At 40.7% G+C, this 13,633-nt stretch overlaps 1 protein-coding gene across 2 annotated transcripts in view; it reads right to left on the reverse strand.

Moving 5' to 3' along the window:
- TRPM6 (transient receptor potential cation channel subfamily M member 6) overlaps window positions 1-13,633 on the reverse strand; it is a 131,924-nt gene that overhangs the window by 75,730 nt on the left and 42,561 nt on the right. The window contains exons 5-11 of one of the 2 annotated variants that reach the window (XM_034774551.1): window positions 13,324-13,537; window positions 11,124-11,248; window positions 9,439-9,610; window positions 7,750-7,924; window positions 4,896-5,019; window positions 2,675-2,747; window positions 2,451-2,551 (exon numbers count right to left, since the gene is read on the reverse strand). In XM_034774551.1, coding sequence (XP_034630442.1) covers window positions 2,451-2,551; window positions 2,675-2,747; window positions 4,896-5,019; window positions 7,750-7,924; window positions 9,439-9,610; window positions 11,124-11,248; window positions 13,324-13,537 — 984 coding nt within the window. Of the gene's footprint in view, window positions 1-2,450; window positions 2,552-2,674; window positions 2,748-4,895; window positions 5,020-7,749; window positions 7,925-9,438; window positions 9,611-11,123; window positions 11,249-13,323; window positions 13,538-13,633 lie in introns of those variants that run through there. The other variant, XM_034774552.1, reaches the window with a different exon arrangement.

Here is a 13,633-nt window from a genome sequence, read left to right on the forward strand (position 1 = left end):
ATGCTCTGCCAGATATGGCGGAGATTCATTTAAATAAGGTATTTTACTCACTACACCACCTAGAGGCTGAACGGTATAATACAGTTTAACATTCCATTATGCACCCCAAACTTGACCTCTAATACTCCATCCCCGCCAATCTGTCCCTATACCAGACCTGTTTCTTCCCCACACCCACTTCCTTATCCCAGCCCCATTCTTCTTGCCTATCCAGTCCCAGAGTTGACTCTCCATGACTCCTTGTCCCAGTCTCTTAGCCCAATCAGTCAGTCCCAGTAGTCCCTTGCATCCTGGCTCCTTGCCAGATTTGTCTCCCTACCTCCTTCCCTCCTTCCCCCCCACACATATATACTGGTTCCCAATCTCCTTATCCTGTCAGACCTAGTCTTCCCCAACTGGCTCTTAGTTCCCTTCCCCATTTCCTTCACCAGGCTCCCAGTCTCACCAAACTCCTTGTCCCATTCTACTCCTTTCCCTCCCCCAGTCCATCTTTTATCCCCTCTTCAAGTCAGGAGGTTTCCTCCTCCATGCTGCCTGGGCACCAGCAAGGCCATCATTGAGAGCACAGGAGAGTCATCCTCCCTGCTCTCAGTTCCAGTGTCTAGCTCCACCCAAGTCTGAAGTAGCCAAAAGCAGCAATTTGCATAATGTATAATCCTATGTATTATAGGCAGTTAGGTTTAACCAGGTATCACCGTAAAAGAACCAGTTGTAGATACTGCAGACGACAGTCCACTAATCACCACTATTAGTGTTTTTGTGTGTGCAAGACTGTTTTTAACATAACTAGGGCCCATAAAATGAGTCAGAGATTGACTGTGATTAAAGGACTTTGCCTTGCTTGATTTGAAAGCATGATAAAGAGCTTGATTAGATAATGATATACTAGCTGGTTTTTTAAACTAAATAGTAAACAATACAATTTATTGTATCTGTTCTCTCTATTCTGACACATTTTATTAAGTTGCTAATTATTTTTAACCAAAAAAAGAGTCTGCCATAATCAAATGCAGTTTGAAGAAGGAAAGTGGCAAATAGAAAAAGAACAATTAAACAAAAACATTTAGCTCCTTGGAGTCTGGAACAATGAATTCCCTAACCCCTAAAAGCAATGAGTGAATTCTGGCCCCTCTGAAGTCAATGGAATTTTTGCCATTGGCTTCAGCGGGGCTAGAATTTCACCATGTGTTGCAGCCAAAAATGTGTTTCAATTAAATTAAAGGATGCCAACAGATCTAAAAATACCTCAGTAAGTAATCCTGATATTGAAACATACAATTATTGCTTCAACAAGATGCAAATAAATGTGTATATCGCTTTTCTTATTTTTAAGTTTGCAGGGGGGGTTATGTTTGTACTCTATTAACAAATACCATAACAATTTGAAAATGAAATCTATTTTTAATTAAACTGCTTATCCTCTTTTGTTAGCTTACAATGGTGTATTATTGAAGGTCACTAATTTATGTTGGGCTATTCTTAAAAGATAGGAATAGCTAAGCATCTGTTTTGGAAACAAAACAATGTATTGTCATTTTGGTCTGAATGTACCAACCTTGACAATGTCCCTGTAAATGGCATCATTTTCACTTAAGGAGAATCCAAAGATCTGATAGAAAGACAGAAAATAGCTAGAGACAGAAGAAAAAAGAAGGCAAAAGGAATAGGAAGAGCAGATATAAACCTATTCCTCCTGCTCCTACTAGAACTGTTTATGTTGAAAGATTTGCATCTGCAACCAGAAAAATGTTAACTGCAAAAAATGAGTCACCTGTGTAAGAAACCAGCATATTTTATTAATACCATCAGATTTGTTTGAAACACTGACACCTACCAGAGTTCTATGTTGGAGATGGGGATGGCCTCTGGTAAGCTTTTAGCATGTGTGCAGGTTCTTTTATTGTTTTTAATATGTTTTCTCTATGATGCTTTTGTCCTAAGAATAAATGCAGTTTGCTTTGAGAAGGCTGGTTGGCAATTCGTGTATGTTCTTATGGCCCCTAGAGAAAGAGTTAAACACAAGTGCCAGACTCTGGTCACATGTGATGGAAAATCATAATAGTAAAGGGACTGCCAGCCTAAATCCTCAGTCTGAAGGAGAGAGAGAGAGAGAGAGACATGCTGGTCTCTGCTCCTACAGAAGTGATTGCTGGGAAGCCTAAAACCTTAAGTGGGTGTCCAAGGAATACTGGGGGAAGGGGGGAAGAGAGGAGTTAGGAACCGAAACAGAAGTTAGGAACAAAACTTAGTTTGAACATTCCATGTTGAATGCCCCCCTAGGAAAACTTTGCATTTCCAAATACTAAAGATGCTGACACCACCAGACAGGTATATGAACTCAAACTCCCAAGTTACTCATCAGATGCAAAGCAATGGTGAAAACACAAGGAAAATTAAAAAGCTTCGCTGTAAAAAACAAACACATCCTGGAAAATAAAATTGAGAAGTACCTTCCAGTCTTGTCCACAAACCAATATATGTTTCTTGGCAATGTCCAGTCTATTCCATGCCAACGCCAAATTTAGCTGATCTGATGCAGACATATTTGTACCTAGAAAACAAGAAAAGGTTCCATTAACTTTCATACATTAGCTTTTTTTCCTTTCTTTCTTTGAAAGGGCATGTCAATGAATCTGTAGGTCATAGGAAAACAGAAGTGTTGTTAGATAAATACCTTTCAGGAGTGCTGTCAGAATTGCCAAATCAATGTCCTGCTGCTCCTCTGACTCTGCATCAAATATGGTTATCTGTCAGTGTTGCAAAAGCATGTTATTGGGGGGAAGGTGGAAAAACTCTTCCAGAGAAACATATGGGTGTTCATTCTTGACCTAGTGTGCAGTGAAATAAGTTGCACAGCTCTCAGCAACATTCACAAAGGGATCTATAAATGAATGTATCTCCTTGTACACCACAAAGAAAATGTACCATTTAGGAGATGTCTACATTGGGTTAGGCAACCTATGGCACGCGTGCCAAAGGCGGCACATGAGCTGATTTTCAGTGGCACTCACACTGCCTGGGTCCTGGCCACCAGTCTGGGGGGGCTCTGCATTTTAATTTAATTTTAAATGAAGCTTCTTAAACATTTTTAAAATCTTATTTACTTTACATACAACAATAGTTTAGTTATATATTATGGACATATAGAAAGAGACCTTCAAAAAACGTTAAAATGTATGACTGGCACACGAAACCTTAAATCAGAGTGAATAAATGAAGACTCGGCACCCCACTTCTGAAAGGTTGCTGACCCCTGGTCTACACTGTAATTAAAAATCTGCGGTTGGCCTGTGCCAGCTGACTCAAGCTTGCGGAGCTGTTTATTTATGGTGCAGATGTTTGGGCTAGGGTGACCAGGTGTCCGGTTTTCGACCGGAACACCCGATCAAAAAGGGACTCTGGTGGCTTTAACCAGGCAGTTAAAAGTCCGTTCGGCGATGCTGCATGGCTAAGGCAGGCTAGTCCCCACCTGTCCTGGCACCGCACTGTGCCCCGGAAGCGGCCAGCAGGTCCAGCTCCTAGACGGGGGAAGCCATGGACCTGCTGACCGCTTCCGGGGTGCAGTGCTGGAGTCAGGACAGGCAAGGAGCCTGTCTTAGCCTCACTGCGCCACTGACCAGGAGCCACCCGAGGTAAGCCCACGCCCCAACCCCAACCCAACCCCCTACTCCAGCCTTGCCCCCCCCAACCCAAATCCCTCTCCTGCACCTGAAACCCCTCATCCCCAGCCTCAACCCAGAACCCACACCCCCATCCCAGAGCCCTCACCCCCTCCGACATGCCTACCCACAGCCCCCTCCCACATTTCAAATCCTCAGCCCCAGCCCCCTCCTGCACCCCAAATCGCTCATCCCCAGCTCCACCCCAAAGCCCAGAGCCCCTCCCACAGCCCAACTCCCTGCCCCAACCTGGAACCCTCTCCCACACCCTGAATCCCTAATTTCTGGCCCCACCCTGGAGCCTGCACCCCCCAGTTGGAGTACTCACCCCCTCCAACACCTCAACCCCCTGCCCGAGCCCAGTGAAAGTGAGTAATGGTAGGGGAGAATGAGCCACTGAGGGAAGGAGAATGTAGTGAGTGGGGGGTGGGGCCTCAGGCATGGGGCGGGGCTAGGATGATCAGAGATACACTCTTCCTATGCAAGTGTTGTGGCACAAGCCATAAAGCAGGAGCTGATCTGGGGAAGGAAAACCACTGTGTGGAATCGGCTGCCTTGGAGAAAGCCACACAGCAGGCTCTGAAAGAGAAGAAGGAGCTAGCTGAGGGGAAACAGTGCTTGGAATTACAAGTAATGATGCTGGAACGTGACATGGAAGATTTTGTCTCCAGATTTCCAACATGGAGAAAGCATCCTGGGAAAAAGACCAATTGATCTTGGAAGTTAGCCAGCTAAGAAAAGTGCGAGAGGGATGGCAGCCAGGAAAACAGCCTGTCCAAGCTTGACATATGGCTGTAAATGGTAGAACGTGCCCTGCAGCCAAGCAAAGCTTTAAGGAGGGAAGGAGTTGTGTAGCAGGGTGGCCTGCCCCTTTAAGGGCCAGGAGACCTGGGGCTTGCTAGCCTGGTCTCTGTTCAATCAGCCTGCCTATACCAGAATTAGCTGCTTCCCAGCCTAAGGGCACTGGACTAATTGTGCTGAAACACCTGGGTCTCATAAAAGGGATGGGAAAAGTCAATTTGGGAGACGAAACACTTATGAAACTTCCATTAACACCAATCAGACTGTACAGAAGTAACTGAGGACAAACTTTGGCCTCCTATATTTATATCAGAGATAATATTATTACAATAGCCTCTGTGCCCAGGCCAATATATTTCATAGTCAACAAAAAGATCATAGTTTTATAGCAAATGAAAGAGATCATAATACAAATCAACAACCCATCATACTCACAGATTCTCTGTGCTCCATACACTCCATCAGCATTTGAAATAGATGAACGGACTGTTTCTGCCCAAAATTAAAGGTGTTCTGAATCATTACTGAGATCTCCTCCTTCAGCTGAGGGGGCAAATCTCTGAGGAACAGATAAGTACACAGACAAGAATAAATTGTACTGTAGGATGCCTCATCTCACTGATCTTTCTCAGATGTTACTCTGACAGAAGAAACTTGTGAGAACAGAGTAGGCTAGTGGATACAGCAATGCATACTTTGTCTTCAGTACGATATTGCCTTCACCTTCCACCGCATCACTCATGCATAACAAAGGCAGGGCATAGACCGATATACAATATTTGTTTAATACTGTATTTAAATGTTATGAACCAATGTAAACGCAATCAATGGCAAAGCTAATTAGTTTGAAAAGTATTATGAATACTAATGGTAAAAAATTAAAACAATTTCATGAAAAACAGATTTCAAACTTGCTTTTGCAATTTTTTTCTACCTTTTAAATTAGGTTCACAAAATTTAATTAAAGTTGCTTGGTATCGTACTTTCCATTTATTGTTTTCTGGCTTTTTTTCTTGTTCTCTTTCTTCTCATTTCTCCTTTAATTAAAAAAAACTTACTGGAAAATGAATTTCTTTTTAATGACAAGAAAAATAATGGAAAAAAAAGAAAGAGAAGAGGGAAAGAAAATAAAAAGAACAAGCAAAAAATATATAAAAGTAAGTTACCAAAAATTATACTCTAAAAAGCTAACAAACAACATCAAAGAGAGGTATAGAACAAAATATATATTACAAATATTTAAATAATGACAACATTGTGAATAAGTCCATGAAAATTTTCAAATATGGACAATTTTTCATTAACATTTTTGATTTATAAAAAAGCCCATTTTCTTGTGAAAAAAAATTCTGTTTAGATTTGAGGTGCATTGCTGGCCCTGAGCTAAGGTTGGGGATGGGCATAGATGTGGGCTTTAATTGGAGGCTCCTGGCACGTTGGGGCAACATACTAGGTTTAATATTGGAGCCAAAAGGGGACCCCAAACTTGATTCAGAATTGGGGACAGATTGCAGATGAGGGACAGGGATACAATATGGCCAGATGGCAGCCCCAGAAAGATGTGGACCCCAGGTTGTTAGAACTGAAAAGTGTGGAGAGGGGACAGGATTATGCTTGGAAACTCAGACCTAGGGTTCAGTTTTGATCTGGATGGGGGCCACAAATTAGGTTTAGGGATGGGAGGGAGGTCAGATGGGAGCCTCAACGCAGGAAAATGACTGGGACAGGATGAAGTCCCCATGGTAGGGTAAGTATGGGACCAGATAGGGCCCTGGGCTACGGAAAATCAGCTGGTGATGCAGGGCTGGAGTTAGAGTTGGTGCTGGTTATTAGCCTTGGGCAAAGATTGGGACCAATTGTTGGCCCTGGGGGTGGGTTAGGGATAGGGCCAATGGTAATCCTGGGCTAGGTTTGGACTCGGAGTCAAGTGCTAGCCACTGCCAAGCGTTATGGTTGGGACTGGCTGGGCGTCCAGCACCCACAATCAGTGTCAAGGTCAGTACTGGACACTGTATTCTAGAGAGTAAGTTTCTGTTAAGGATCAAGCTGGTCTATGGCCCTGGCCTACAGTTGGGGCTGGGGTCAGTTGGTGGCCATGGCTGAAGGTCACAACAGGGTTAAGGCAAAGGCTGGTCAGTGGCTGCAGATTAGGATCAGAGCAGGACCTGTGGGGCTCACCAGGGATAAGGTCAGGTTTAAGGCCTGCAGGTTTTCATAGGGTTATGCCTTGAATGGAGCCCACAGGTCCATGGGGATAAGATTGGGGCTGAAGCCTGCAGGCATCCCTGGGATGTCGGCGTTGAAATGAGTTGATGACTTCAGGATAGAGTGACACCTAGGATCACAAACTCTAACTATATAGACTGGACAGAGCTATGGGCACAAGAATTAATACTGGCCCACAGATGCCTAGGCGTCCCAACACTAACCCTAGCCCACGGACCTCTATGGTCTCCAACTCTATCTCTCAGTGAGAGGCCTACAAGCCCCAACCCTAACCTTGGAAAACCTCTGGCCTCCAACCCTAGCCCTAGACCATTGAAGTCAGGTCTCCAACCTAAACCTGGGCCAGGGAAGAGTATGGGCCCAAACCCTATCCATAGCACATGGAGATCTATACATTCAAACACTAACTCCAGAATAAGGAGACCTTCAACTCTAACCCTGGCCCAGCAAGGGCTACACATAGGAATGTGAAGAACCCCAGGAGGAGCAGATGTGAGGCTGGGGGAGCTGAACTGACGTGGGGTGAACTGAGAGGCTAGGGGATGGGGAATGAACTTATGGGCTGACCTAATGGGGGTGGGGATTGTGGGGGGACAGAATTAATTGCTGGACATAGGACAAGCAGATATGTGAATGAGAGCTCTTTCAGTAGCAGCCAAAAATCACTTTGCCCAATATATTTAGGATGGTGGGCAACGCTAAATGTCTCACACTATAAATAAAACACACACTGATGATGTGCAAGGGGATTCCAAAAATTAAAAAATGGATCACCAAAAAAATACATTTTATATATTAACCATTTAACAATCATCTCATTATTTTTGTGCAAATCTTGTTATTTTTAATCACAAGGGAAATTCCATACGAAAGGGTAAGTCTAGGGAAAGGTCACAGGGGCTGGAGGGGTTGTCATCGGGGTGGTATCAGAAATCTGGAGTTCCTGGCAAAGACTACTTCACTACATTTCTCACAATCGTCTTTGATTTTGAGATAGGCATTTTCACTACCACCACACAATAATTAAAAAAAAAAAAAAGTGGTGCAGCCTGCAGCTACTCACCCTGTATCTGCTGTGTGTTTATGAATAAAAGCCAGAAGATCTGCAGCTCGGCCAGTGCCCTCGCAGACCACCACAGGGACAGCAGGAGTATCCCTCACATATTCCCAAACCATTAGGATCACGTTTGGGCCTCCTTCTACCACTAGCCCAACCACCGGTACACCTTGGCCCATTCCTGTTTCAAACCAACCACACACAACCAGTTACTAACAGCAAAGTTATCACTCGCACAGCACACATCATAAACATAGGTGTGTCAACTTGTACCTACAAAAATATCTCTTAGAAACCATGAGAGATATGTCTTAATTGATCAAAACAAAACAATGCCTTTATTTCTCCCACCTTGCGTCAGGCAATTCAAGGCTGACTCAAATGAACTCTGCCATTAAAACAAAAGATTATTGAGAAACTGTGGGCAAGATTATAAGCAGGCCTGGGCATGGACTCATGAGGAAGGAAATGGGGCACAAGAAGCCTTCCCTTCTCTTGCATGGCCTGCAATAGCAGTTCCTGTGAGTTCTGCTTGCAAAATCTGTGCATGCATAGAAAAAGTGACTGTGCATATAAATATTTGCACACACTCAGGAGTAACTGGGTGCTTTTTAAGAGAAATTGTCTATATGCTATGTATTCTAGGGAGAGGTGATTTTAATAATTTGAAATAGCTGGTAGTTGGGTAATATTACAGTAAACAAAAATGGACATAGCAAATGAAAACCTAATATACAATAGTTACAAATTTTCTTTTTTTATATCTAAAACTGAACAGGGAACAAAAAACATGAATGGATTCAAGAGATTCTTGGATACGTTTCTGTGCTTATAAGAGGTGAGTAGGTAAAAGGAACCAAGGACTTAAATATTACAATTGACCTAATGGTGTTTCTTTCTAACATACCTTGTGATTTGATCATTAGACCAGTATCAAGCTTTCCATAAATCACTGATGATGGTCTTATTACATGAAAATAAGTACTTTACACAGGCTATAAATACATATTTTATGGTTTCTTTAACTCAGACATAAATGAGGTATTACACGTGCAGACAATTCCACAATGAAAATGAAAGTTGTGAAACTTGCCTTTTGCTTATTTCACAGACACAAAAGATTGATTGGACATTTTGACAATTCCTCTTTTGCAACCAGTTATTGCACTGTTTGCCAACAGCAAAAGTGACAGTTGTGCAATACAAAAGAATTGCACAGTGACACTGCAAAACATGAACACATTTCTTTGAATTTCACTGTATCTGACATTTTTTCTCTCTTTGTAAAAATCTGGCAAATATTTGCGAAAGTTACCAGTGCTGTCATAAAGAGTGAAACAGAAGCCATGCTCTACTCAGGCATTCTAAAACTCCAGATCAACATTTTCAATTTTTGGGTGCCCAATTTGACAGACTATAAATGGGTCTGATTTTCAGTGTGTGATATCGGACTCATCATAGATGTCCCAAACTGGGAATTCAAAAATGGAGGCACCCAAAGTCATTAGTGATTTTTGGGGAAAAAAAATTGTTCCTTTCCTTTTTGAGTATTTATGGCTTGATCCTTCAAGATGCTGAGCCATTCTCACTCCCACTGACATCCATGGAAGTTGAAGACACCCAGCATATCACAGGAAGTCCTCAGCATCTTAATAACCTTTCAACCTGTGATAAATTAGACATCACAATACTCACTGGTGTGTATTTTCTGAAGGTTTAAGTATTTCTCGAGATTCCTTCTGAGCTTCATCTCATTGCCATATTTGCCCACTGTCCCATCATCTGCCAGGATGAAATGGGAGTGCATGCTATTGAGGGTGCTCAGCTTGCTAAGAGGATTGCTGAGAGTCTGATATAGGCAAACTACCTGAAAAAAATCAAAAGGAGGCTGAAGTAATGTCACCTGGCATGTGACCTGACTTTTATATACTTCATTGTTACTTGGTAAACTTCTAAAAGTTTCTACCACACCTAGGGGAAAATTCTCCACATCATTCTATGGGAGACTACAACTAGTCTATCCTCTCACCACTCATGGAACTACACTGGAATCAAGATCTGGAAGATAATGTACAAAATTATTTTTTCTGTGTACTGCTGCTTGGCCTCACTGTGGACCAGATTGTGGTACGCTTACTCACACTGAATAGTACCTTGCTCCATGTCAAGTCCCGGTTGAAATCAATTTGAGGATTAAGAAACTACCAAATGTGCATAAAAGTATTAGCGTCTGGCCCTATATTGTGAAAGACAACTCTGCCATCTTAGTATTGCTTTGGAGAATACATACATGATCACAGATTATTTATTCATTCATTCATGACCATTTTTACATTCTGAATTCTAGATGAATGGAAATCTTTAAAAAATAGTAAATCTTCAAGTCTGTGCAATACATAGTGAATGGAAGATATTATTATGGAGTCACCCCCTAGTTAAAGGGGTCAGAAATTTCAGCTTATTTTGTAAAAATCTTAATAAAATGGTAAACACAAAACTTACAAATGTAAACTTTGAACACTATTTAAATTTTCCATGGTGTTTTGATGAAAATTGGCTTCCTTCAGAAAAAATAATAATTCCAAAGTAGTTCCTTTCTTAAAGTATTTTACAGGATTATCTAACTTTTTTGGGATCCCTTTGCAAAAAAATCTATAGCACTCCGTGCTTTGCACCACATATTGTTCTTCATCTGCTGATTTATAAAATATCAGTTATGAACCCCATCCTAGAAGGCAACCCAATATGAGCTGCGACCTCATTTTACAAATAAGTTAATAGAGAAGTTATACAAAGACGACACTGTGGGCACAGAACCCAGGGTTCTAACATGTCAGCGCATATCTTAGCTAGTCAGCCTCACTGCCTTTCACAATGAATGTGCTTTGGTTATCCTATCTAACCACTAAATCATACTCTTAGCCAGAACTATAGCACAGCATTCCTGATATCCAGCTATCTAACAAACAGTTGTGTAACCCACAGAAAAAGTTCATGCCAAATCCGCCTCTAGCAGCTGAGCCTTAAGTAGACACTAGCAATTACTGTTGTACATCAAGTGATAGAGATTTAAACTGAGGGACACGGGTTCAAACCCTGCTGTCCCCTATCTGATTTCAATTTTGACATTTGAAAAAATTGAAACAAACATTTCATTTCAGGTCTACACATGACTGAACTACTGTAGTGCCTTATCAGCACTTGTAATGTTGTGCTTTATGCCTTTATTCCCCCCATGGGCTGGACTACATCTTCCAATGCATGGCAGTTTCCCATCTGGCCACCAAAAATTAAGATACATTACAGTGGAAACCAACAAGTGGATAAGAAAGCTGACAGACTCTTGTACAATTGACTGAACGAAAAGTTAATTAACTCACATCTTTTCCAATCAGGTCCCTCTGATTCTCAATGATACCCCAAGGCGGGATTCCAATGGCACAAATCTTTCTCAAATATTGAGAGGCATGCGCTTTCAATGCGTCCCCCACATGCCTGGACACTCCTAAACAGATAATCATCATCATTCTTCTACATTTAGATTCCTGCTACACAATTGTGATCAACACTTCCAAAGTTGTTACCATCATCTATTTTACTCTGTAGTTATTTAAATGCAAGTATAATTATACACTCTATTGATACACTTCATATGGATTATAGGAATAGTGAGGTTTAATTGATTGAGACAATAATATAGTGCCCCATTCTTCCAAACTTGTTCATGCTTAACATTACGTGTGTGCAACCAATGGGACTATTCCCATTCATAATGTTAAGCACAAGTGTTTTCAGAAATAAGGCCAAAATGGAGATCTTCTTTAGGATTTACTTTTAAAAGTATTGAATCTAATTTTTATTTTTAACCATTTAAATGACTTTAAATGGATATCAAAGTTGATGTGCCCCAATTTTGAGAATCTTTTTTTCAAAATTAACTTATTATTTTTGGATAATTTTCACCCAGAAGAAACTTGTTATTTTATAAAAGTCCTACATAATAAATCAGCAGCCTCATGCTCAGGAGAAGATCTACACTTAACAAAATAACTTGAGTAAAAAACAAAAAAAAATTCTCAAGGAAACATTTCACTTTCAAATTACCAAGTGGTTACCAAGTGGTTATTACAACTAACAGCAATTAAAAATGATTTTATTATTATAAAAAAATACCTGGACTGTGACCTTTTCTGATTTTTGAATTATAGAATAACTAATAGAACTAATGCATCTTTCTTTCTCTTGTCTATTATCCCCTTCCAGCCTCTTCTAATACACACTGAAACAGCAATTTCAAAACTCAGGCCAAAGTATGATGAATGCCAGCCAGTGATTCAAGGCCTGATCAATGGTGAGCACTCACACTTAGAACTGGAAAATTGCTATAAAAAAAGGTATGAGTATAAAAACATCACCAATTTACTTTGTTAGTATTCCCGACCCGCCTTTGGTTTATTCCAAACAGGGATTTAATGTGGTTTAAGTAATCCACTTCAAATGTACATCTTTAGTTAATCTGGATTAAATTTGCCTGAATGTCCCTGTGCAGACAAGCCCTTACGCAAAAGGCATGACCCTCAACTGGTGTAAATCAGCACTGCTACACTGATTTTCAGGGAGCTATACTGATTTACCCTAGCTGAAGATCTGGCCCATTGTGAATAGTTTGCAAACAACTGATTGTAAGCACACAGATTTCAGACAAAGTGTTTCAACAATTTTGAACAAGCTAATCTGTTTAAAAAAAAGTCTGTTTGCAGAGCATTTACAGATAACAGAAAAATGATTAAATTCATCTAATAATGTATAGGTTATGAACAGTTGCTCTACCATACTCCCATTAAAGGTCTCAAGACCAAGGATTCAGTGATATGGAAAAGTCCCTCCCATAGATTTTATAAACTAATTGTTATTGCCATTTCCATTACAGGATATTGCACAATAGCAGAGTAGTATAGGTCATTTGTGCGCTTCCCTTAGATCCAAATCTTCCTTGATGCATCAAAATCAGCACGTTCCCTATGTGAGATGACTACAACTAAAGAGGAATGTAAAGAGTGACTCTTCAGGGAGTTTCAGTGCATTCACAGGTTAGTTAACAGAGCACCATCATTTAAAATGCTCATAATTATAAAACTGAATGAAATCTAAATAAATGAAATTTTGTTTAAAACAAACACTTGACCAAAATAGCTAGCAGTCGATACAGTATTAGGGCTCTAACCATTTTACTAAAGTAGATCAAAATCTATTCTAAGGCAAGCACTCCAGCCAGCTCCAACTGGTCTGCAGTTTGCTTCTTATTTCATGCATAACATGATCAGGTCTTTTTTCACAGGAAAGTATTAAGAATACTGGTCAAAACTGGAGCAGCCTGATGACACACCCATGTCTATCATGCCCTCAAAATATCTGTTTTCTTTTATTTTTATTTCCAAATTATAGTTTCTTATTTTGTGTTATAAGTACCCCCAAATTACTGCATTACATCAATACATTGTATCATTCCTCAAGTCTGTACATATGAGAAAAACAAAGAGCAAGTATTAGATGAAGAGGCAGATAGATAAAAAGAATTACCACTGTTGATGCCTTCTGTTATTATCCATGCTCCTGTGGTCTCAGCAGCTTTGACCAACCCTTTGCTGAAAACCTGTTTGACCTTAGATGGAAGCTTGAAGTTTTGGATGCCTCCATGAACAGAGATTACTAGCTTTGGCAGCTCCATCTGCCATTCTTTCACCATCAGATGTAATAGCTGGTCCAGTTTGGTGTCATAAGAGGTTCTAATATACTGGAAGAAATACACATGTATATTGCATGTTTCTTAAATAACCAAAACTAGACATGGTGGCACCTTAGAAAGTTCTCAGTTCTAAAGTCTTCAAGA

This window comes from Trachemys scripta, chromosome 6 (assembly GCF_013100865.1).
Source record: "Trachemys scripta elegans isolate TJP31775 chromosome 6, CAS_Tse_1.0, whole genome shotgun sequence".
In the NCBI taxonomy this organism is placed as follows: domain Eukaryota; kingdom Metazoa; phylum Chordata; order Testudines; family Emydidae; genus Trachemys; species Trachemys scripta.